Genomic DNA, 22,931 nt, shown 5'->3' with positions numbered 1-22,931 from the left:
CCCCCCCACCTAGGAGAGAGAGCTGCCCGAGATGCTAAGACGTTTAGAAGCACTAAGCCTGCCAGGAGGAGCTGGACTGGGGGGCCAGTCCCTGGTTATTTCTTCTCCTCCCCACCTCCACCCAACAGCCCAAATGTGCTGCCTGTCCAGCCCTTCCCCACAAAGGATGGAGATCAGTGGGGGGGGGGGGTAATTTTTTGTTCTGGAAAATCTAGAGAAAAATTTCTCTTTTGGATGTGCGGCAGGAGGATAAGGAGGCCCAACTTCTGTCATATCAGAGAAGGGAGTTCAGACCCTAGGTTCTCCAGGTTCTTTGTTGTTTTTGATGCTGACAAGGTATTCAAAAGGAAGCAAACTTGAACATGTACCATTCGATAAGATGGGATGGGCATGGTAATTCAAGTCAGCCCCTAGGCCTAAGCTCTGCATCCCATCCCAGGAGCTCTAGACAAAAACATGCAAAATCAACCCAAGGAAAGGATAAAAATCTTCCACAAACTCCCTTGCTCCACACTCCCTGCCCTCAGTGAACAGGATCCAGATGTGTCTCCTCCCACAGGCAGATGTTTCTGACATGCGTACAGGCCCAGACGCCACCATCACCCAGGGGCCTGCTCAAGCTCTGGAGACCTTCAGCTCAGTAGAAGGGAGAAGTCACTATTCCCTATTCCCTGCCTCGCACGTATGAGTCTCTGCCTTACCGACGGAATCCTCCCCCGCTGCTCACACATGACCCAGACTCTCCCTGGCCCACAGGGCCTTTGGGGGAAGAATGGCAGGGCTGGCGACCTGAGCTACAGCAGGGAAGGGACCTATCATCCTAACGTTCCCTCCTCGGCCTGGATGACCTCCCATCAAACAGCTTCAGAGTGTCTCAAAGATCTGCATTTCCTGGGGGATGGCTTCTGGGGCATCGGCGGGGAATTAGGTGAACCAGACTCCACATCCCCACCCCCAGCTTCAATCACAGCATCTCTTTTTCCCTGTTCACACTCAGGTTGCATGTAAGAAACCATGTGAAGAAAGGACCCTACTATCTACAACAACAAGGTATGAAAATACTGACCTAGTGCAAAGCTCTCATTTTACAGGTGGGATACTGGGATTTGGAGAGAGGTAGTGACTTGGCCAAGCACCCACGGCCAAAGAGAAGTGTCCAGGCCAGCACCCATACTGATCCCCACAGGGCTGTTGACCAAGCTCCAAACTCAAAGGCCCACTGATTTGGGCTGCTATCTGGTGGCATCTCTGTGCATGGGAGCAGGACAAGGCCTCATCCCCACTGAAGGTGTGAGGACAGTCCTCAGATGGTGGGCCTCCAGACCCATCACAGGCCTGGCTGAGAACTCACTGCATCCATCTGGGGCAGAGAAGTGGAAGAGCCCTTACCTCGGCAGTGGGGCCCCTCATCCGAACCATCCACGCAGTCCTGGACTCCGTTGCAGAGGCGGGACATGAGAATACACATCTCGGTGCCCAGGCAATTGTGTTCATTTGGCTGACATCGCTGGGCCTTACTCTGTGGACCTGGGGGCAGATGGGAAGCCTAGCATGAAGAAGGTGGCTAGACTGGCTGTCTAGCCACTTGTTCACCAGGAGAGGCGATGAGGACACCAAGACTGGGGTTTCAGATACCCGCATTTCTTAGATCTCAGGAGGTCTCGGGGGCTGGTTAGATTTTCCCACCTAGGGCCCTTTGTCATCATTCCCAAAGGTAGCCACACACCCAGGAGCAGCCAGGCAGAGGGAAGAACTAGGCCTTCAGCAGAGTCTGCTCCCCACATGCCCGATACGTATGGACCCCAACACCTCCACACTGTGCACTCAAGAGACGGGCTGAGATTTAGAGGCGAAAGGTTTTGAGGAGCCGAGGAAAGCAGAGTCCATGGCAGAGAGGCTCAAATGTTAAAGAACACTTTCTTCCCAAAGCTCCCTAGGGCACAGAGCCGGGGCTGAAAGCCAGATGAAGTTGCACTGTCCGATACATAGCAACAGCCATATGTGGCTACTGTGCACCTGAAATGTGACTAGTTCAAACTGTAAGTATAAAATACTACACTGGCTTTAAAGACTTAAGTTTTCTTTAATTTAATTTATTTTCTATTTTTTGAGAGAGAGGGAGCATGAGTGGGGGAGATGGGCAGACAGAGAGAGAAAGAATCCTAAGCAGGCTCCATGCTCAGCATGGAGCTCGACACGGGGCTCAATCCCATGACCCAGGGGATCGTGACCTGAGCTGAAATGAAGAGTCAGACACTCAACCAACTGAGCCACCCAGGCGCCCCTGGCATTAAAGACTTAATACCAAAAAAAAATAAAATAAATAAATAAATAAATAAATAAAGGCTTAATACCACATACACAAAAAAGAATGCAAAAGATCTCATTGCTAATATTATATGATTAATATACAGAAATAATAACGTTTCAGATACATTGGGTAATATAAAATTAAAATTGACTTCACTTAACTACTCTTACCTCTTTTTTTAAAATTTTTTTTAATGTTTATTTATTTTTGAGAGAGAGGTAGAGTATGAGTGGGGAGGGGCAGAGAAAGACAGAGACAGAGACAGAGACAGAATCCAAAGCAGGCTCCAGGCTCTGAGCTGTCAGCACAGAGCCCAACGCGGGGCTCGAACTCACAGACTGAGAGATCATGACCTGAGCTGAAGTCGGACACTTAACCAACTGAGCCACCCAGGTGCCCCTACTCTTACCTCTTTTAATGTGGCTACCAGAAAATTTCAAAATTGCATATGTGGCTCACATTATATTTCTGTTGGATGATACCACTCTAGATGCCCAATCCCAGAGCAGCCTGCCTAGTGGAAGGATTTGGGAAGCATCAAGGGTTGTGGCCCACTGATGATGTCTCTGGTACTTCCTTTGTTGCCCAGGAAGATGGGCCAGGGCAAGAAGGGTAGAGCTCCTCAGGGAATCCTAAGGAGGCCACGCAGGTTAGGATGCTGGCTGAGCCCATGCGTTGGGAGACAGACCACTGCACCCTGGCTCCCATGCCTGGACAGAGTGTGTGAGAGAGTATCTGTGTGTGAGCCCATCTGTCCACGTATGCCTGGGGAGGAGTACCTGTACACGGGTGAAGGAGGTGAGGAGCGAGAAGTGTGGAGTGAGGGTGTGTCTGCACGTGCTGGTCTGTGCTGGTGCTTCTGGCCTCAGTCTGTGCATTTCCATGTCCTTCAGGAGTGAGTCTGGATTTTTACGAGTGTCTGGGGGTGTCTGTCTGAGGTTGGGCTTCTGCATCCCTGTTTGAGAGTGTGGACTCTGTGTTGCTATAAGAATGTGTCTGTGCTGATGTGTGCCCTGGTCTGTGTGTGCGTGTGTGTGTGTGTGTGTGTGTGTGGGTGGTGGTGATGGTGGTGGGGAGGGATGCATCAGGGCTCCCCCTGATGGGTCTGGGAGGGTACATGAGTGCAAACAATGTGGGGATGTGTCTAAGGTGGGGTCTGCATCAAACTGAAGAAAGATCGGGCCCTTCTGCGTGGTTACCATCACCCCCACATCAAGCATCAGGGTAAAACAAAGTAGGGCGTAAAGGTGGTATCTGGCAAGAAGAATCTCCAGGCTGAACTCCCCTCACCATAGAAACACTTGAAGACTATCCCGACTCTACCCCTTGAGGGCAGGGTATGGGGAAAAGACAGAGAGAACGGGTGGCTCCCTTTCTGGCCCTAAAATTACTCCTGACCATTGTGGGTGAGGGTATAGGGAGAGGACAGGGAATAGAGCTGGAGCAGGCTAAACCTGGGAGAGAGAACAGGGACAGACCTAGGAATGCAGGTCTCCTAGACCCTGGCCCCGACTGGCCAAGCAGCGAGAGGCTGAAGGTGGAGACCCCAGGACTCTGCCAGCTGCCCAACATTCTGGGGTCCCGCCAGCAAATCCTCCACCCCCCACTGGCAGGGTAAAGGCTGGGTGCGGACCTTTCTCCCAGTTTAAACAGCTGCCTCTGATTACACCACTTACTGGGGCAGGGGAAGGCGGGGGTGGTGGGGAAACGCACAGGGGTGGGGCTTCTGGTACAGAGACTGAGTAAGAGCCAGTGGCCTTTGGCCTGGGAACCTGAGGACAGGAAGAGGACCCGGGAAGACCTGGGGGCACTTATTAAGAGTCAGAAGTCTCAGAGGTGGGGAGAAGAGGACTGAGCAAGAAGGGAAGGGAAGCTGGGCTCTCTCCTTCCAGCAAAGCTGTCAGCCCAGACAACAAAGTCTCTGGCAGGCTTGGGGGTACAGCCGCTAAAGGAGCAATCGGATGTGTCATTCTGAGCACATCATGCACCGTGCCGGGCACTTTGAAGAGGGGGAGAGAATAGTTTTAGCTGTGTCATGGACAAACAATCACAGAGCAAGGTCCACACCAGGCTAGAGATCAGTCGTCCTTATCCCAAACTTCCTGAGCCAAAATGAAAAGGCGTTTAGGAGAAGGGATCAGAAAAAGTACTTACAAATCTCAGGGGCCTCATCGGATCCGTCCGGGCAGTCCCTCTCACCATCACACCGCCAGCCTTTGGAGATACAGGTGATCTGGTCTCTGCAGGCAAACTGTTTGGGGCTACAAGTCTTAGGGGCTAGGAGTAAGGAAAGAAAACAATGAAAGGTGGAGGGCAACTCTACGACCTTCAAGTCCCTAGAGTTCCTCATCCTTCCCCAGCATCAGGCCCATCTGGCCCAGACTCTGAGCTACAGTCCAGGTACCCAGGGTGGCAGGCGGCTGTGGGATACTTCCGGAATACCGTGTACCTGTGGTGGGGGGGAGGAGAAGGATGCAGGAAACGTATCTTACAGCCTGCTCATCCACCCCAGATGCTGCCTGTCCAGTGTGCCTCTCCAGTTCTCAGGGTCAAAGCCCTTGCTGTTCTGCATTACTCTGGTCAGACACCAGCGGCCCCAGTTTTGTTGACCGAGAGTGATGGTGAAAGATCAGGACTTAGGCCTTTGACATTTTTTCTCTTTATCTTCCTTTCCCTCCCCCTAGAAGCCGAGAGCCACTTTATTTGTTTGTTTGTTTATTTATTTATTTATTTATTTATTTATTTATTTTTGAGTGAGCTCTAAGCCCAATGTGGGGCTTGAACTCACAACCCTGAGATCAAGAATCCCACGCTCTTCCAATCAAGCCAGGCACCCTAAGGGCTGTTCTTTTCTAACCTCTTTGCTCAGTCCGCCCTCTGTGGTACTCCTGGTCCCTGAAACCCATCACCCTGCCCATCTCCAACTCCTAACCACCAGGCCCCAGACAGGAAGTGGTGGGGGGTGCCCTCGGCACAGTGATGACTTAGAGACTGTATCAGCAGAAGTATACGAGGGAAAGGCAAGGCAGGGTAGGGAGCCCTGCCTCCACCTCCATTCTCTAAAGACACGGCTCCCCTTGTTAGTTAAACCTCAAGGAGGGCTTTCAGTAGATGTCGTCTGAGATAAAAGGCACAGAAGACAGCTCAGGATGCCGCAACTGAAGAGCCGCAGCAGAAGGGTGACTGGGAGCTGGTTTCAGGCCAGTTAACCTGTGGAGTTACTACATCCAGGACCTCTTTGCCCTGTCCTTCACCCCCTCTTCACCTTCCTCTGCTCCCACCTAGATTTCTTGCCTCATTCTCCAAGGAGGAATTAAGAATGGTAACACTAACTCTTATTGTGGGCTCAGTATGCATGAGAACTATAGTCAACCCATTCTTCCCATGTATCATCTCATTTAATCCTCTCCACAATATGACAAAATAGGTAGTGCTACTAATACCATCATTCATAGATGAGGAAGCCAAGCCCCAGAAAAGGTGGGGTCACATAGCAGGCAAGTGACCAAACCCGGACTCAGACCAGTTGAGCCAACGCTAAGCTTTTAGCCAGGGCAGTCCGCATCAGCCTCCCAGCTCCCACGGAGACATCCTCAGGAGCTTTTCCTTCCAACCCCGTCACCATGTCCTCCATGGGAAGAAAAGTCCCCTGCTCTCCCTCATCCCCACCCAGGGCTGGGTTCCCAGTCTCCCAGCCCATCATCGCCTTTTCCTTGGCCTGTTGTAAATTCCATCTCTATTCAGCTGGCATGCACTGAAGACCAGCCTGGGGTGCCAAGGAGGAGTGAGATGCCCCCTTGGGAGCCCCAGTCCCCCTGGGAAGACAGCTGTACACAACTAACTCAAATGCAGGGCAGAATGAGCTCAGGGCTGAGACAGAGTATAAATAAAGTATGTCAGGGCTCTGAGCAGGAAGGGATAGAGTCTGAGGAGGGCCACACGGAGACGATGTCCTCCCTCCCTAACCCCCATCTCTGGCAGAAGGGACTGCACCCAGGCCCCTGGCCAGGATGAGAGCCGAGTTCAGGAAACACATCAAGGATGGCCTGGCCAGGCTCCCCCACCCGCGGCGTCCCCCTCCCCTACCTCCCACCCTGAGCAGGGAATAAAGGCCCCTTGAGGAGGTGGATAATGCTGAGTTCATTGCCCCACTGGGCCAGCTGTGAGGTCTTCCCGGGGAAACAGCCCGCCAGCCTAGTTAGCATGCCGGAGACCGGTCCTCTTCCCCTGGCCAGCCGAGACTGGCTGGGGGCGGGTAGAAAGGGCTGGAATGGGACTAGAGAGGCAGATGGGCCATTTGGAGCCCAGAAATGGCCCCCATGCCACCCCCACCCCTTCACATGGACTTAGTCCACGCCCCCACTCCTCCTCAAGGCAGAACTCACAGCCCCGTGAGGTCACTGGTTGGCCACTCCAACCTCCCCTCCACTCCGTGTCCCAGCCATGATCCCCCCTCCATTGGCCCTCACTTTGCACCCCCCCCAGCTGTCCCCACCCCCATTTTTGGCCTGAACTCGGCAGAGGAAACAGCAGCTGGCAAACTCGGAAAGCTGGAATGAGAGAGATTCACAAACCAGATGTGCTCTTGTGGAGGGGGGGAGTGGGGGATGGGGGAAGGAAAGGAAGAGGAGCACTCGGGGCCCCTGTCCCATCGCAGCACCTCTTCAGGCCCGGGGCGGAGGGACCTGGGGGCGCTGCACTGCTCCCAAGGGACCAGGCAGCACAAGGATCTTGGAGAGATATGTGACAGCACTTCCTTCCTGTCAGGGATGGTGAAGAAAGCCCCAGGAATCTGGAGTTTGAAGGCTGAAGCCTGTCTTTGATTTCCTTCAGGGGGAGTGGGGAGGAAAGAAACAAATAACCTACTTTGGGGCAGTCTACATAGCCAAGAGAAGCCTCCCTCTGAGGTGGGAGGGAGCTGCAGTGGGGGTGGGGTAGGGCACTTGTAATCTGCTTAGAACTGCCAGCCAACCCCACTCCCCTCAGCTGAGCCTTCTGCATCTGACGTTAGCAGCCACAAAACCCATCTTTGTGGCCCGCCGCTAAGGTGAGGGAACAACATGGCCTAAGTTCGGGAGCAACCACTAGCCTCCTCTGCCTCCCACCCCTCATGAGAATTGGGGCTTCCTAATGATAGGAGCTAACTAACACTTTTCAACATGGTCACTACTCGTCAGCCACTGACCTGAAACACTTTGTTCATGTTAATTCATTTAGATCCTCAAAACCCTGGGAGGTGGGTACTGTTGCAATCTCCATCGTATGGACGAGGAAACTGAGGCACAGAGTGATGGGTAACTGAACAGGTGGTTTCCTCACTGACCATGAGGATGGAGCCAGATGAAAAAGGATGAAGAAAAGGAACTGGCAGGGAGAATATTTTGGTTCTCTGGCACTAGGAGTGGGGAAAGAGATTATAGGGGGTGGCAGTGACCTTCAGGGCTCCTCAGAGAGGAGGGGGAGGTGGAGGAGGCAGAGAGGGACAAGAACAGAACAGAGAGGGAAGACAGAGGAAGGAGAAGAAGGAGGAGAGGACTGGAGAGGGAGGAGAGTGAGTGAGGTTGCAGCAAGAACGCCGGGACACAGGGGCCGTCTGTTCTCAGCTTTGCCTGGAGATGAATGTGACCGCCATGCTAACTCTGGCCAACACCCCTGCCCCCCCCCCCCTCAAACCCAGGCACCCAGCCCAGCCATGGCCCCCAGGGCCACCAAGCTGGAGCCAGGACAGGAGGTGTAGGCTTGGGTGTATGTCCAGACACAACACGGACCCCACTGCCCTGCTTGAGCCTTGGCTGTTGTCCTCTGTCCCATTCCGGGACCTTGGGGGTGGGGTGGGGAAGGAGGGCGAGAGTGCCTGGCTAGAGAAGAGAGGATGACAGGAAAGGACAAACCCTGAGGGAGTCTTCTCCAGAAGAGGAGACCCATCCATTGATCCCCTTGGGATCTCCCCTTGGGAGCAAGGGAGCTGCGACCTCAGATGGCGTGTCCTAAAGGACCAGGAGACTTGGGGCCAGGAAAGCATGAAGGGGACCCTTGGGGCCCTTTTCAAGAGCAGACACAGCAGAGGGAGAGATAGGCTGTGTTAGCAGGGGGATATTTTCTAAAGGGAACCATGTGAGATATCTAAAGGAACAGAAGAGCTGGGGGTGGCCAGGGGCTGGGGGGCAGAGCCTGCAGGAATCTAAACTTTCAAACATAGGGGGGTGGGGCAGCAGGGCCTCCCAGACCCAAACCAAGAGCTTTTCACTGAATTTTATGTATTTTGGGTGTTACCCGGTGGCTCCTTCCCGCAGCTCAGTGAGGCTCAGACACATTTTTGTCATTCCTGAGTCTGGGACTCTGCTTTTGCGGCCTGGACAGACGTACAGACAGGATGGCTTGGACTGCCAGGGGAGGGGAAGGGTCTCCCCCTCCATCCTGAGTCAATATTGACTCAGCAGGACATTAGCCTGACCAGTGACCTCCCCACCATCTTTTCCTTTCCCCACAAGCAAAATTCAACCCCTCAAATCCCCCCAGAGGTCATCATATCTCTCACCAGGCCTTTATAAGGCCTTTATAAGCCTACCCCCAACACACATGCATGGTTTATGCTCAGCAGAAGGAGAAGGTCTAAGCTCCTGACCCGTTCCCCACACCTTTCTCCAGTTCTCAGGTCATGAGGAAGTTCTGAGAGAAGTCTAACCTCCCCCTTTCCTTCTGAAATATCTCCTTTCCCCTATTACTCAGCCCATAAAGGTATCAAGTTCCCTTCCTCCAGAAACATTCTCTACAAAATCCATTCCTAAAAGTAGTGGAGGGGGAAAAAGAGAGAGAAATTTGGAGGAAAGTGAAGGGCGAACTGCAGAACTGGACATTCCGACTCTGACCTGGGAGGGGAAGAATAATTCCAAAATGGCGAGGTGGGAAAGAGAGCATGTGGGAAAGCCCAGGAGAGATGCTCACTCCCACGGAGGTTTGAGATGCCCATCCCAGGCCTGGATGGAAGTGGATGGAGACAGGTAGAGACAAATCAAGCAATGGAGACTAAAAAAGATAGACAGAGAATGCCACAAAGGGTGGGCAACCAGACAGAGATGAACCAGAAGGATGAGAGACAAAGGTTTGGAGAGGCCAAGAGAGCACACACCAATGACAGCAGACAGAGGAAAAATAGACAGGAAGGGGTCTCAGCCCAGAGGCTGCCAAGATAATGGCACAGTTGTCTTAGGATGAACCCAAAAAACAACAAGCCCCCGAGACTCAGAGTAGGGTGGGGGCAGCATATATCCTGACTTATGGAGACAGAGTCCCTGCTGTAGCAGTTCTTTCCCAAGGAATACCCAGAACAAGGGTTATTGCCTCCCACAGAATAGGGAGTTGGGGGAAGAAGACTGGAGCTCTTCAACCAGAGAAGCCAAGGCCTCGGAGAGACTCTCATCTCCCCTGAGGGAGCAAGAGGGACAAACACCTCTCCCCCACCACTATCCCTCACCTCTTTCCTGGGGAGTTTTTACACTAGTGCCTGGGGCCACTGCACCGGAAGCACTCCAAAGCCAACTGCTTCCTTCTCCAAACAATGCAGGATCCTGCTAACTGGGCTGAAATCTGGGACTGAACACAGTGGGGTGGGACTAAGTTCTCCAAATGCTCACAGGGGCACCCAGCTCCACCAGGTCAAGGACCCTTTCATGGCCCCAATCAGCTGCACCCAGATTCCCCAAGGGCGGTGAGCTCTCCATACAGAGCCAGAAGGCTTGAATCCTGGAGAGTACACAGAGTGGGGGGATCCTGACAAGAGACTACTGAGGGGCAATATGCCCTAGGCTCGGGGTTCTGATGTGCAAAGGCGGAGACCGCAGCAGGAGGAAAGAAAATTTGACTTGAGTAAAGAGGGGCTCCTTAAAGCATGGAGTCTTGAGGAGTTGGGCGGATTTGGACAGGATCTGGCTCTAGCCAGGACCCCAACTGACATCCTTAAGAGGTTCAGTGACAGTGGAGAGGTTGGAGGCAAACAAAAAAACCAAAAACCAAAAACCAAAACAAACAACAACATATATATATGGGGTGGGGGGGGGGAGGAGAGAAAATGGAGGAAGGGGGAGCAAGATTGGAAGAAAAGAAGAAGCCTCTACCATCAAAATATTCCTCCAATCTCCAAATCGTTGTGCTAAACATCCCTGCTTTGAAAGACCAGGGGAAGGGGAGATGTTCAAGGATGGGGGTCTGACTGGGGAAAAAAGGAGTTTGGAAGTTTCTCTCAGAGAGCCAGGAGGCAAACACCTCAGCCTCATAACTCACTTCAACTGTCCAGCTTGTCTGATAACTGGTAATACAACTGGCTCAAGGGCGTGTGTGGAAAGGGGTGTGGAAAGAGGGAGGCAGTCGGCCTTCCCTGAGCCATAACTGCCTGGGGCTGCCCTCCCCACTACAAGATGTTCCTAAGCTCAGCAGGGTCCTCAATGACCCTTTTTCCCATTCCCCACCTCATCCATTTCCTCATCCTCCCTGATAGCAAGTACACTCAATTCTGTTTACTAGTGGGGGTGACATGGCTCCCCAAAGAGAAGGGGACACTGGGGTGAGTTCAGGTGGAGCAGACGAGGCAGAAGAGGTGGGGAAGACTCCTAGGGCTGCTCCCCTAGAGGGAAAGCAGCAAGGCCTGCGATAGCAGCAGAGAGAAAGTTTAGACACAAAGTTAGGTATCTGGGGTCAAAAGGTTTCCTTCTTTGGAGAAAGAAGACAGTGGGCCCAAGGCATGAGGGCAGGGGTAGAGATAAGAGAATCCTCTGGGCTGCCCTGGATAGCACCGGCCCTACAGGTCTGTACAATACCCCTTTCCCCCCCTTCAGAGTGGGGTAGAACCAATGATTCATATTTCCATTCCCAAGGTAAGAGTAGTAGAGTGTGTCTGGGGAAGGGTCCTCTTCCTGGGACTTTGGATACAGTTTGGTTTGAGCTGGGTTACAGATGTGGGCTTGGTGGAAATTTTAAGAAAGGGCAGGGAGACAGTTAAGGAGAACATGTCCAATCTCTCCCACTTCCACTCACCAGCAACTAACCTGTAGTGTGGCAAATAGAACCACCTTAGAAGTCTGGGGGTGAAGCAATCTGGTGCTATCCTTGAATGGGATGGGGACTTTTCTGCTCTCCGAAGAGGCCCCTCTTGCTTCTTCCTAACTCCATCCTCCCATGATGCGAGGGTCTCTCTTTTTCTCTTAAATTTTTTTTTCTATTGCCCCTAGAAGTCATGCGCCCAAACCTCTCTGCCTTAGTTTCCCCTCCCACCTCATAGGGTTGAGAAAAAGAGGAAAGAACATGTATAACAAGGAATCATGGGCTAGGGCTGCCTGTGAGGACTGGTCTAGAGAGAATATTCAAGAGAAAGCCTCTTTTCTCCTCTTGGGCAGGTAACTGAGGTAGTGGCAGAGAAGAGAACAGACAGTCAACATAACTGGGAGCCACTGAAAATACTGTCTTTTGGGGGCACAGTTACTTCCCGACTCCCTAACCTCTCTTCTCTAACTGAAGCAAACTGGGGGGAGGGGAGGAGAGGGAGAGACAATCTGGTTTCAGAGAAAAACTTTCCCAATCCTAACCTGGCAAAATTTAGAAGATGGAGGAGGGGTGCATGATGATACTGGGTCCAGGTTTTTCCCTGGTTGGATGGACCAAAATGACGGGAAGGGATGAGATCCCACCCTCCTCAAATAGGGGCCCAGCCCAGCCCAACCCCATGATCCTAGCTCAAAGCTTGGGCAAGACTTGAACCAGTGACTCACAAGCAAGAGAAAAATAGCTGACATAGAGAGGGGAGAGGGGACACCCCATTTCCCCAAAAAGACTCTGTTCTAGCCCAAGCCTAACTGTAATATACAAAGTGTGTGTGTATGGGGCAAAGGTGGAGAGAAATAAACACATTTCCTAAAGGAGCAGAGAATTGGGGGGTAGGGCCATAGCCATAACCCCCATCCAACCTCCAACTCTCCTTCCTGTCCAAACTGTGATCAAGCCAGAAGTCAGGGAGAAAGCAGCTTTTTTCCTCCCTCCCACCTCAGCATTCCAGGCCATTCTCCAGTCCCCTTCCCCAATGATGACATCTGACGTTTTTCATCTCAAAGCTCCCAGGAATTAAGAAGGAAAATTCAAAGTCACATAGCATCGCTGCCCCCCCCCACCCCCACCCAGCCCTATCCAGGCTACTGACAGAGGCCCTGAGAGGGGGAAGTGCCCGCTTAGGAACCCAGGCGGGTAGCCCGCTGGATCCTGGACCTAGGCCTCCAAGCTTGGACTCCCCAGGCCCAGATTCCACACCCAAGCAGGGGGCCTTCCCTGTGGCCTTCCCTCTTCCCACCCACAGCCTTCCCGGGCCTGCCTGCCCTCTGCCCAGCGGGGCAACCCTGACCCAGCTCCCCCTTCCAGATTCAGAGGCCACTGCAAAAGCCCCCCCACCCCTTTGCAGCCGTACATTGCAAATCCGGATTCCTTCACATTTCAGATGGGGGTGGGGGGGGTGGAGGATGTAGGGGAGGCAGAGGCCCTCCCCAACCAGAGACAGGAGGAGAAGGCCTCTGGATCCCAGGATCAGAAAAAAGGGGAGCCCTTTTCTCTCTTCCCAGGCCTCTGGTCTTTGTTTGGGCTGGGGGGTCCCGGAAGCATCATTTGCCCTGGGCCCCCATCCTCCAAATCGGACCCCCATCCCCGCCCCCAGTCGGGCCGCTGCTGTGTCAGCTGGACTGGGATAACAAAAGGCACCCCCTCCCGCGTCTCCCTTCCCCATCTGAGCGCAGGAGTGGGGGCTGGGGAGTGGGTGTCCCCAGGGGTCCAAGGGGGCCGCGGAATCTCACTCACCGTCGATAGCGGCCGCGACGAGAGCTGAGAGCAGGGGCAGCAACAGCAGCAGCGGCGGGGTCAGCATGGTGTGGGCTGATGCAAGCAGCAGCCCCCTCCCCTCTGGTCCTGCTACTTCTTGCCGTCGCCCCCCCCCCAATTGGGGGGTCCCCCTTTTTCCTCCTTCTCCCCTCCTCCTCCTCTATTCTTATCCTATCCTTAAGCAAAGAGCATCAGGGGTGTGGGTGAAGAGGTAGAGTTCAGAGCCCCTTGGGGAGGGCCTGCTGTCGAGGGTGCGCCCGCCCCCTCCTCCCAAATCTAAACCCTTCACCCCCTGCTTTTCTCTTCTCCCCTCTTTCCCCCTCCCAGAGCGAAGCTCACAACCCCATCTCCGAGCCGCCTCCGGCTGCAAAAATGCACAATTGGGAGGAGGCGGGGTAGGGGGTGGGGGGCGTGGACCGGGTGGGGGAGCGTTTGGAAGGGGCCTGATGGAGCTCTGGGGGCTCCCCCGGTTTCCGCCTCCTCAGTGCACGGGCCTGGAGCTCGCACCACTGTTCCCCGGACTGAGGTGCCGCGACGGGGGGGCGAGGGGGGGAGAGGGAGGGGACCGGCAAAGGAGGGAGGGAGAGAAGGGGCGGGGAAAGAAAGGGGGGGGGGGGAGAAAGAGCTACGCGGCAATCCTGTGAGTGCGCATGCGCGGATTTGGCGCGCTGCCCTGGGGAGGGGGAGTCAGCGCAGCGACAGGATTTGGGTCTGGTCAGCGGTCCTAGAGTGGAGGTCTCCGGACCCCCGCTAGCCAGTTTGGGGCCTGGAGCGTCCTCTCCCCAGACTGGGCCTTCCCCCCTCCCCCGTGCTTCAGAGAGCTGAAGGGCCGAGGGGAGATTGGGCAGTGGGCGAGGAGAGCTGAGGGGCTTCTCTTTGAAACTCGGGGTCGTGTCCTAGGAGTTCAGGCTCCGTCTAGGGATCCAGGACCCGGGGTCCGGGCGGAGGCCCGATTTCCTCGGGGAACTCTGACTGTGCCTCTCCTGCCTGGAGTGGGGGGCAGGGGCCTCCAGTCCGCAAGGAAGATACGCGGAAAGGCTGAGGTTTGATTTGGAGACTTCGTAAAACAGAGACAGGGATTGGGGCCTTCGGAGAAGGGGGGCGGGGTGGGGGAGGGGCTGCGAGGGCCCGCCCCCACCTCGCCCCAGGGCTCAGAGTAAACAGGGACACCCGCGGGGACACGCCGGAGCTTGTCCGCCCGCGTAGGGCTGGGGATGGAGCCCACCTTAGTACCCGCCCCGCCCTGCTCGCCTGGCACCGGGCGCGGGAGGGGCAAGCCCTGGTTTGGAGGGAGGTGAGTCACCAACGGGTGGGGTTGAGAAAGGGCCACCCCCCTTCGCCCCAAGAGGTCTGGGTTCATTTATGTTTGGTTTGGTGTTTTGTTTTGTTTTTTATACCTTCTGGCTGACTTCCCACGAAGTTGGGGTTTTAAATTCCGAGCAACAGGGATTTGGGATAAGATGAGGGACTCTGGACCCCTGCTTCCAGGCCTCGAGGTCTAAGGTGTCTGCTGAGTGCCGGACCTTTGTCCCGGCCCCGAGACCACACGGGAATGCTACTTTGAGTCCTGAAGGCGCCGGGCGGTTCCCAGAGCCCGGTGAATGTGCTTCTGGCCACTGCCCCCTTCTGGGCGGTGTTTTAAGGTTGTACCTTGGGTGTCTGAAAGTCAGAGTTCAGGGACGCAGCAGGCAACGTCTTGGGCTGCCAGAAATTGACGTTAGAGATGAGAGAGGGTTGCACCACCATTCTCACTTTTTAAATTCTGGTGGAGGAATGAATGGGAAGGGCTCCAAGTGCTCACACCAGTCCGTCCCTGGCAGGAAAGGGACCAGCATGGAGGACTTGTCCCATTGATGGCAAGGAGAGTGAGAAGAATCCGGAAAGCACTGGACCTTTTCACCAAACCAGAGCTTCCTCTGGGCTCACTTTGCTCAGAGCCAAGTCCACCTGCTTTTAGTCTCCTAAGCTAGAAACTTCAGACATTTTGCCAATTCCTCATCGGCCTTTCTCTCCTATATCCAATCTTGTAAGCCTGTGCTCAAGGCCTGTCATTTCTCCCTCTGAAATATAGCTCAGATTTCCTCCATTTCCACTGCCAGAGAGTTTCTCTGGACAGGGGTGGGGTCGTGTTCATCTTTTTATCCAGCCCTCATGGGCTAATGCAGTGATAGGCACATTGCAAGGACTCGCTGTTTTTGTTTTGTTTTGTTTTAATTAATTAATTGGTTTTTTAAATGTTTATTTGATTTTGAGACAGAGCAAGCGGGGGAGGGGCAGAGAGAGAGGGAGACACAATCTGAAGCAGGCTCCAGGCTCTAAGCTGTCAGCACAGAGCCGGACACAGGAACCGCAAGATCACGACCTGAGCCAAAGTCCGACGCTTAACCAACTGAACCACCCAGGCGTCCCTGTTTTGGTTTTTTAAAAGTAGGCTTCACACCTAGCGCAAAGCCCAACACAGGGCTTGAACTCATGACCCTGAGATCAAGACCTGAGCTGAGACTGAGTCAGATGTTTAACAGACGGAGTCACCCTGGCGCCCCACTAACTTTTTAATGAATGCCTAGGTTGGTTCCTTCCTTACCTAGGACCCTGCTCCTAATACTGTGGTCCAGGTGAAATCAGGTGAAGCCGACTTCAGGCAGTTCTGAAAGGAAAGAGCTATCTGGAGTGACCATATGTATAGCCCAAGAGAGCTGTGAGGGGCATCTCATTCCTTCTTTCATAAAGGAATCTTCCTAAAATTGCTTTCCCTATGTTTCTTCCTGGCTGGTGAACCTCTCTGCTCAGTATCTGTAGACAACCGAATCAAATGTGAATTCTTTACATTGTGAAACATGGTAATACTTAGTTAAAAAAAAAACAAACTCAAAGAGTATAGAAAAGTACAGAAAGAATATAAGAAGTATAGGAAGGTGGGGGCGTTAAGCATCCAACTTCAGCTCAGGTCATGATCTCATGGTCTGTGGGTTCAAGCTCTGCATCTGGCTCTGTGCTGACAGCTCAGAGCCTGGTGCCTGCTTTGGATTCTGTCTCCCTCTCTCTCTGCCCTTCCCCTGTTCATGCTTTGTCTCTCTCTCAAAAATAAATAAACATTAAAAAAAAAAAAGCCTAGGAAGGTGAAAGTAAACTTGCCATGCTCCAACATCTTATTCTTTAGTCCTGCTCTCACAGTAACCACTACCAAGAGTTTCTTGGGCTTCCTTTGGAAGGTTTAAAAAATTTTTTTATTGACAAAAAAATATAGATAGACATCCTTTAAAACCACAAATGAGCTCATACACTATATACTGTTCTGTAACTTGCTTTTTTCAATTAACTAATTTTGATCCCTTTCCACATTAAACATACACATCTAGCTCACTCTTTATATTGGCTGGTTGGAATCTCCTTGCTTGATTACTTCACAATCTACTGGGATTGTTGGGCTCTTGGGTTATTTCCAGTATGTGAACTGCTGAGGGTGTCTCTGTAAGATGAGAGAATGCATATTTCTACCTGAGCCTTTAATTATACTGTTCTCGCAGCTCCTCCCTACCCTCTTCAGAAAAGCTCTCCTGTCCTCTTCCAAGCTTGCACTCAACATAGCCTCAATACCTAGAATTTAGCACTCAATTTTGGGAGGTCTGTGCCCACCACCAGACCATAAACTCCTTAAGGGCAAGGATCATGTCTGTTACTTCTTTGCATCCACCCAATATGAGGAACTCTTGACTGGAGGAGGCTAACAGGACTGTTAAAACTAGGGGCGCCTACTCAAGGAAAGGAGACAGCCTAACCACTGTCAAATGAGATATGACTATTAACATCTTCTTTCCTGTATTTCTCCTATTGCACTCATTATTCAGTCCTTCTCTGCTTCAGCTTCTTTTCACCCCACTCTTATGCTTAAAAAAAAATTATATTCAAGTAATCTGTACTTCCAACGTGGGGCTCGAACTTACAACCCCGAGAGATCTAGAGTGTCATGCTATACCGACTGAGACAGCCAGGCGTCCCACCCCACTTTTATTATTAAGACGTTTCTTCCATCTTTAAATCCTTGTGTTGGAATTATAACCCAAATATGGGAAATCAAGGAGGAATTCTCTGCAATTCATGATTGGGATACCTAGAATGGTGGCAGTAGGCAAAAAAGTTGGTGTGTAAAGAGGATATCTTCCTTTTGCATCTCCCAGCAAGTTATTAAATATCTCCTTTTCCTGCCTAAGATGGGGTATTAAAGAAGGCAGCTCTGGGACTGAATGTCAGGCCAGAGACTGACGCCACCTAGTGGTCAGTTAAAGAAGGTTAAAGAAGTGTGAATAGGAAGGGTGTCTCTGAAGGGTCTGGTGGAAGGTAGGAAGAGAACCAAGATTTACTGAGCACTTACCATGTACCAAGCCCACTCAATGTATTTTACATGGATTAAGTCACTTCTATCTCAGAACCACCTGTGGCATAGGTGTTATTTCCAGTTTGTAGATAGATATGGCGTTAGAGGCTCAAGGAGATTAAGAAATCTGCCCCAAATCACATGCAGATTGGAGCCCAGTTCTCATTCATTTAATCAACATTTATTAGGTACCTTATTTGTGCTGGACACATTTCTAGGTGTGCACAAGGGACAAGAGATGAAAGCACACAATCTCAGCCTTCAAGAAGTGCACAATTTAGTGGGGTTGCTCAACCTGATGATTGATAATCACAGCACAGTGCCTAATGCCTGTGATAAAGGAAAACACAGAGGGAACCAGAGCCAGATAACTATTCCAAATAAAGAGATCAAAGCAGAGCTGGGCGTATGATGCCAAACTACATGTTGAAGAGAGAGGAAGAAGATGACAAGCAATGACAAGAGATGCATGTTTTAGGCTGAAGGACAGGAAAAGGCATAGAGACATGAAGAAGTTTAAAACACAAATGGCCAATATGGTATGGCTGAAGTTCAAGATACTTGTTGGGCAAGGTAATGGAAGAGGTATCAGGGAACCTAATCACAAAGGGTGGTTTTGGCCACATGAAGTACTTAGAACTTTTTTCCTAAAAGTAGTGGGGAGCCAGGCAAGAAATTGATGAAGTCCTAATGTATCAGCCATAGAACTGAGGAGGAAGAGGACTCCAGACTAAGAAGACAGGATCAAGTATGTTAGTTGATTTATCATGTCAGCCTAGAGAATAGTGACAGAAAGCGAGGACTGGAAACTTTGGATCACATTAGAATGTTCTCAAAGTTCTCATATCTAGACTGCACAATAGAATAACCTGAAGAGCTTTTAAAATTCCAATGCTAGAAGACTTATATCACTTGGCTTCAAGACTTGTAAGCTACAGTAATCAAGACAGTGTGGTACTGGCATTAAGGGTCGACAAACAGATCCATGAAACAGAATAAGAGGGGTCAGAAATAGACTCACACTTAAAGGTCACTTGATTTTTGACAAAGGTGTCAAAGCAATCCACTGGGGAAAGGAATAGCTTTTCAACAAATGATGCAGAGAAAACTGAATACCTATAAGGAAGAAATAAGTGAAACTTGACCCCTCCTTCGTACTATATGCAAAAATTAATTCAAAATGGATCAAAAGGCTAAGGCATACGAACTAAAATGATAAACTTTTAGGTGAAAACATAGAATGACTTCATGACTTGGCGGTAAAAAAATTCTTAAGTTATAGAAAGCAATAACTATAACAGAAATATCAAGATTTAGGGGTGCCTGGGTGGCTCAAATGGTTAAGCCTCTGACTTTGACTCAGGTCATGATCTCACAGTTCATGAGCTCAAGCCCTGCATCCGACTCTGTGCTAACAGTTCAGAGCTTGCAGCCTGCTTCAGATTCTGTGTCTCCCTCTCTCGCTGCCCCTCCCTGCTCACACTCTGTCTCTCTCTCAAAAATAAATAAATATTAAAAAAACAAAAAAGAAATATCAAGAATTAAAACTTTTGTTTATCACAAGACGCCATTAAGAAAATGAACAAATAAGCCAAATAGGTAAGGAAAATACTGATCTGACAAAGGACTGGTATCCAGGATAGGTTAAAAAAAAAATCTATAACACAGTAATAAAAAGACAACTTTTTAAAAAATGGACAAAAGATTTGAACAGATACTTCACAAAAGAACATGTATGAATGGACAATAAGCACATGAAAAGTGTTCAGCATCTTTAGTCATCAAGAAAATGCAAGTTAAAACCACAATGGAAAATTTTCCACACTCATCAAAATGGTTAAACTTTTAAAAACTCACAATACCAAATGTTAGTGAGAAGTAGACCAACTGGAACTCACACACAGTGTTGAGAATGTAAAATGTACTATCGGTTTGGAACAATATGTAACATTTCTTATAAAAGTGAGCATATACCTATGACCCAAAAATTATACTCCTAGTTATTTATTCAAGAGAAATGAAAATGTATACAAACAGATTTGAAGAAGAATGCACACAGCAGTTTTCTTCATAATAGGCAAAAACTGGCTACAGCCAGGTATTTGTCATTTTTTAAAAAATGATAGACTACAATGAGATGCTACCCAGTAATGGACAAACTATGTTGTGTTACACACAACAACATGGGTGAGTCTCAGAACATTCACCAGTGAGTAAAAGAAACCAGACGTATAAAAGCACATCCCATTTTACTCCATTTATATGAGTTCCAGAAAATAAAATCAGAACAGTGGGGATGGGGTAGGGATTATGATCTATATCTTGAGAGGGGTTTAGATGTCACACAGAGGTGGAGTGGTATGGCAGGGATTTGAACCCAGGTGCCCTAGCCCCAGAGGCTATGGTTTAAGCCACCATATTACATTGCTTTGCTGCTGGGATGCTTTAGCCTTGGGTCTGGATGAGATTACACAGGAAGAGTAGCCTTGTGAAGGCGGGACTGAGAAGGAGCACCTAGAGACATAGAGGGAGGACTAGGAGAGAGGAAGCAGGAAAACCAACAAGGGGAGGGCTTAGTCAAGAATGGCTAACGGTGTTGAATACTGCTGAGGGGTCCAGCAAAGACGGGGGTGGGCCAGTGTCCCGAGTACATAGGTAGGCAAAAATGACATGGGCCTGAACAGTTTCATTGGACTGGTGGGGGCAGCCACCGGTTGGCAGTGTCCTGAGGAGGTGGGGAAGGGAAGACCATGAATGTGAATAACTTTCCCAAGAAGCTTGGCTACACAGGGGAAGAGAGAGAGATAAGACAGTAGGTAAAGGACCAGTTAGAGGCCTGGGATTTCCTTGCAGAGGCTCAATCCTGACCACAGTTGGCTCCGTCCAGGGATGCTCGCCCACCCACCAAGGTTGCCACTTTTTCTTCTGTGAGGTGAAGATCTATTGGCCACAGTAAGCCTCTGACAGCCCCAGGGCTCTATTTGGAAACTTGAGATCAGCTGACCCTACCATTGCTCACATCCTGTCATCCTTGGCAAGCCTCAATGGGCGTCTACCCTTCTCCACTTAATCCAGTGCTTCCTCTTCCTGACCACCCTTGCACTGCTCCCCATACCCCTCCTTGTACAAAGCCTGAAGCCACACTTGGCTCAGATTGTCCTTGCCCCTCTTTGCTTGTCTGAAACCTGCTTCTTCCCTGAGGACATTCTTCTTTTAATGAGCTATCACTTATTCTCCCAGGTGCATAAGATGGGTGGTATGGAAACATGGGCATTCAGATGTTCTGGGCTCTCCATTTCCAACAGTCACCTGGCTCCACTGAGGTCTCAGTTAGGGATACATCTAGAAGCAAGTAACACAAGACCCAATTAAAGTAAATGGAACAAGGTGGAGTTCTAGAGCAGATCCAGGGCTGGTTTGACAGTTTTCTACCTCTTCACACTGCTTCTCTATCCTAAGTGCTCTCCTTGGTCGCAACTGTTTCAGTCCTCACATATGGACTTAGCTTTGAAGAAGAACAGAATCTTTCCCAAGAACCCCCTAAGGTCCTAGTGGCCAGGGGAATGGGATTGGCTAGACTAATGAGATTCATCCCCTGAATGCATGGGAGGGGAACACCTGTACAAAATGCAGACTTCGCCAGCAAGGCAGAAGGGCTTGCTACTGAGGCGCTACCATAAGTGCTCACCTTGATAGTCCTATAAATCCCTCTACATTTTAAGGGCCAACAATTCCACCTTCCACTGAGAAGACGTGTAGCATACTGCTCCCGGGCAACAGTCATCACACCAGACTGACTGGGTCCAAATCCCAGCTCTCTCACTTGCCAGGCCTTTGGCTTTAGGCAGGATACTTAACCTTTCCACACTGCAGTTTCCTCATCTGTAAAATGAGGGCTATCAACGCTATCCGGTAGAACTTTCTGTGATGATGGTAATGTCCCATGTCTGTGCTAATATAGTAGCCATTAGCCATATGTGGCTATTGAGCGTTTGAAATGTGGCTAGTGTATCTGAGGAATTTATTTATTTGTTTATTTATTTATTTATTTACTTACTTATTTACTTATTTATTTACTTATTTTTGAGAGAGAGAGAGAGAGAGAGAGAGAGAGAGAGATGGAATGAGGGGAACAGAGGATCAAAAGCAGGCTCTGTTCTGAGAGCAGCGAGCCAGGCTCAAACTCATCAACCGCAAGAACATGACCTGACCTGAAGTCGGACGCTCAGCAGACTAAGCCACCCAGGTGCCTTATTTATTTATTTTGAGAGAGAGAGAGAGAGGGAGAGAGAGAATCCCAAGCAGGCCACACACTGTCAGCGCAGAGCCGCACGTAGGGCTTGAACCCATGAATCATGAGTTCATGACCTGAGCCCAAACCAAGAGTTGGACACTTAACTGGCTGAGCCACCTAGGCACCCCAGGAATTGAATTTTTAAATTAAAATTAAATAGCCACATGTGGTGAGTGGTTACCATCTTGGGCACATAGTTCTATCTCACAGTATTGTTGTAGGATAAAATGTACAGTGTTTAGAATTTTAGGTAGGAATTGAAGTGACACATAAGCTCTCGCTAAAGGTTAGTTCTTGTTATTTTTGCTGTCATCCACTGATGATGTCACGATCACTTTTGCCCACACTCCCTGAAGACTTTGGCATCTGACCTACTGTATTCCTATCCACCTCAGGTCTTTGCAAACCCAGATGGCTTCAACTATGCATGCGGGTAGTCCAGCCAGCACCCTGGCTTCTTGGTTCCTTGCCCTCCTCAACTCCAATGACTCATCAACCATCATGTTGCCATAGCCACTCAGTCCTGGAGCCATGACCTACACAGTGTCCTCCTAGGAGAGCTGGCCTGAAATCTCATCCCCTTGTCTCCAACTGCAACACTCCAGGCCTCTAACTCGTTTTTCCTTTGCTCCCAGTAAGGCTACTCTTTAGGTCTGTTGAGACTTCCAGTTCCTTGACTCTGTTCTTTCCTTACCCACCAGTTCCTCGTGTCTTTATTTCTCTTCCTACCCAGCCTTGATTCTACAATGCTTCACTTCTACTCCTCCATGAAACGGTCTCCTCCTCCATTATTAGTAACCTTCTGAACTGTTCTGTCTTCAGACTTACACTTCAAATCCATTCTCTACACTGTAGCGGGTGGTCTTTCTGAGAAACCTCACCATATTACTCACCTGCCCAAATCTTCTAATGCTCCCCATTGCCAACTACCACCACTTTCCAGAAGGTACCATGCTCCCACAGTATCCATACTTTTACACACGCTAGATTCTCTTCCTGGTTTAACTCTCCTTTTGTTCTTTGCTTGAATAATTCCTATTTTTCCTTCAAGATTTAGTTCAGGCATCACCTCCTACAGGGAGCTCCCTGATCTCTCCTAT

The 22,931-nt window shown here is 50.5% G+C and overlaps 1 protein-coding gene across 2 annotated transcripts in view; it reads right to left on the bottom strand.

Annotated features, from left to right (window-relative positions):
• LRP1 (LDL receptor related protein 1) overlaps window positions 1–13,453 on the bottom strand; it is an 81,481-nt gene extending 68,028 nt beyond the window's left edge. For both annotated transcript variants that reach the window (XM_047868134.1, XM_047868135.1), the window contains exons 1-3: window positions 13,142–13,453; window positions 4,466–4,588; window positions 1,390–1,527 (exon numbers count right to left, since the gene is read on the bottom strand). In XM_047868134.1, coding sequence (XP_047724090.1) covers window positions 1,390–1,527; window positions 4,466–4,588; window positions 13,142–13,208 — 328 coding nt within the window. In that variant the 5' untranslated portion in view covers window positions 13,209–13,453. The remainder of the gene's footprint in view (window positions 1–1,389; window positions 1,528–4,465; window positions 4,589–13,141) is intronic.
• Window positions 13,454–22,931: the final 9,478 nt, after the last annotated feature.

Source organism: Prionailurus viverrinus, chromosome B4 (genome assembly GCF_022837055.1).
Source record: "Prionailurus viverrinus isolate Anna chromosome B4, UM_Priviv_1.0, whole genome shotgun sequence".
In the NCBI taxonomy this organism is placed as follows: Eukaryota; Metazoa; Chordata; class Mammalia; order Carnivora; family Felidae; genus Prionailurus; species Prionailurus viverrinus.
Note: the sequence above shows the minus strand (reverse complement) of the source record. Positions and strands in the feature narration are given on the sequence as shown.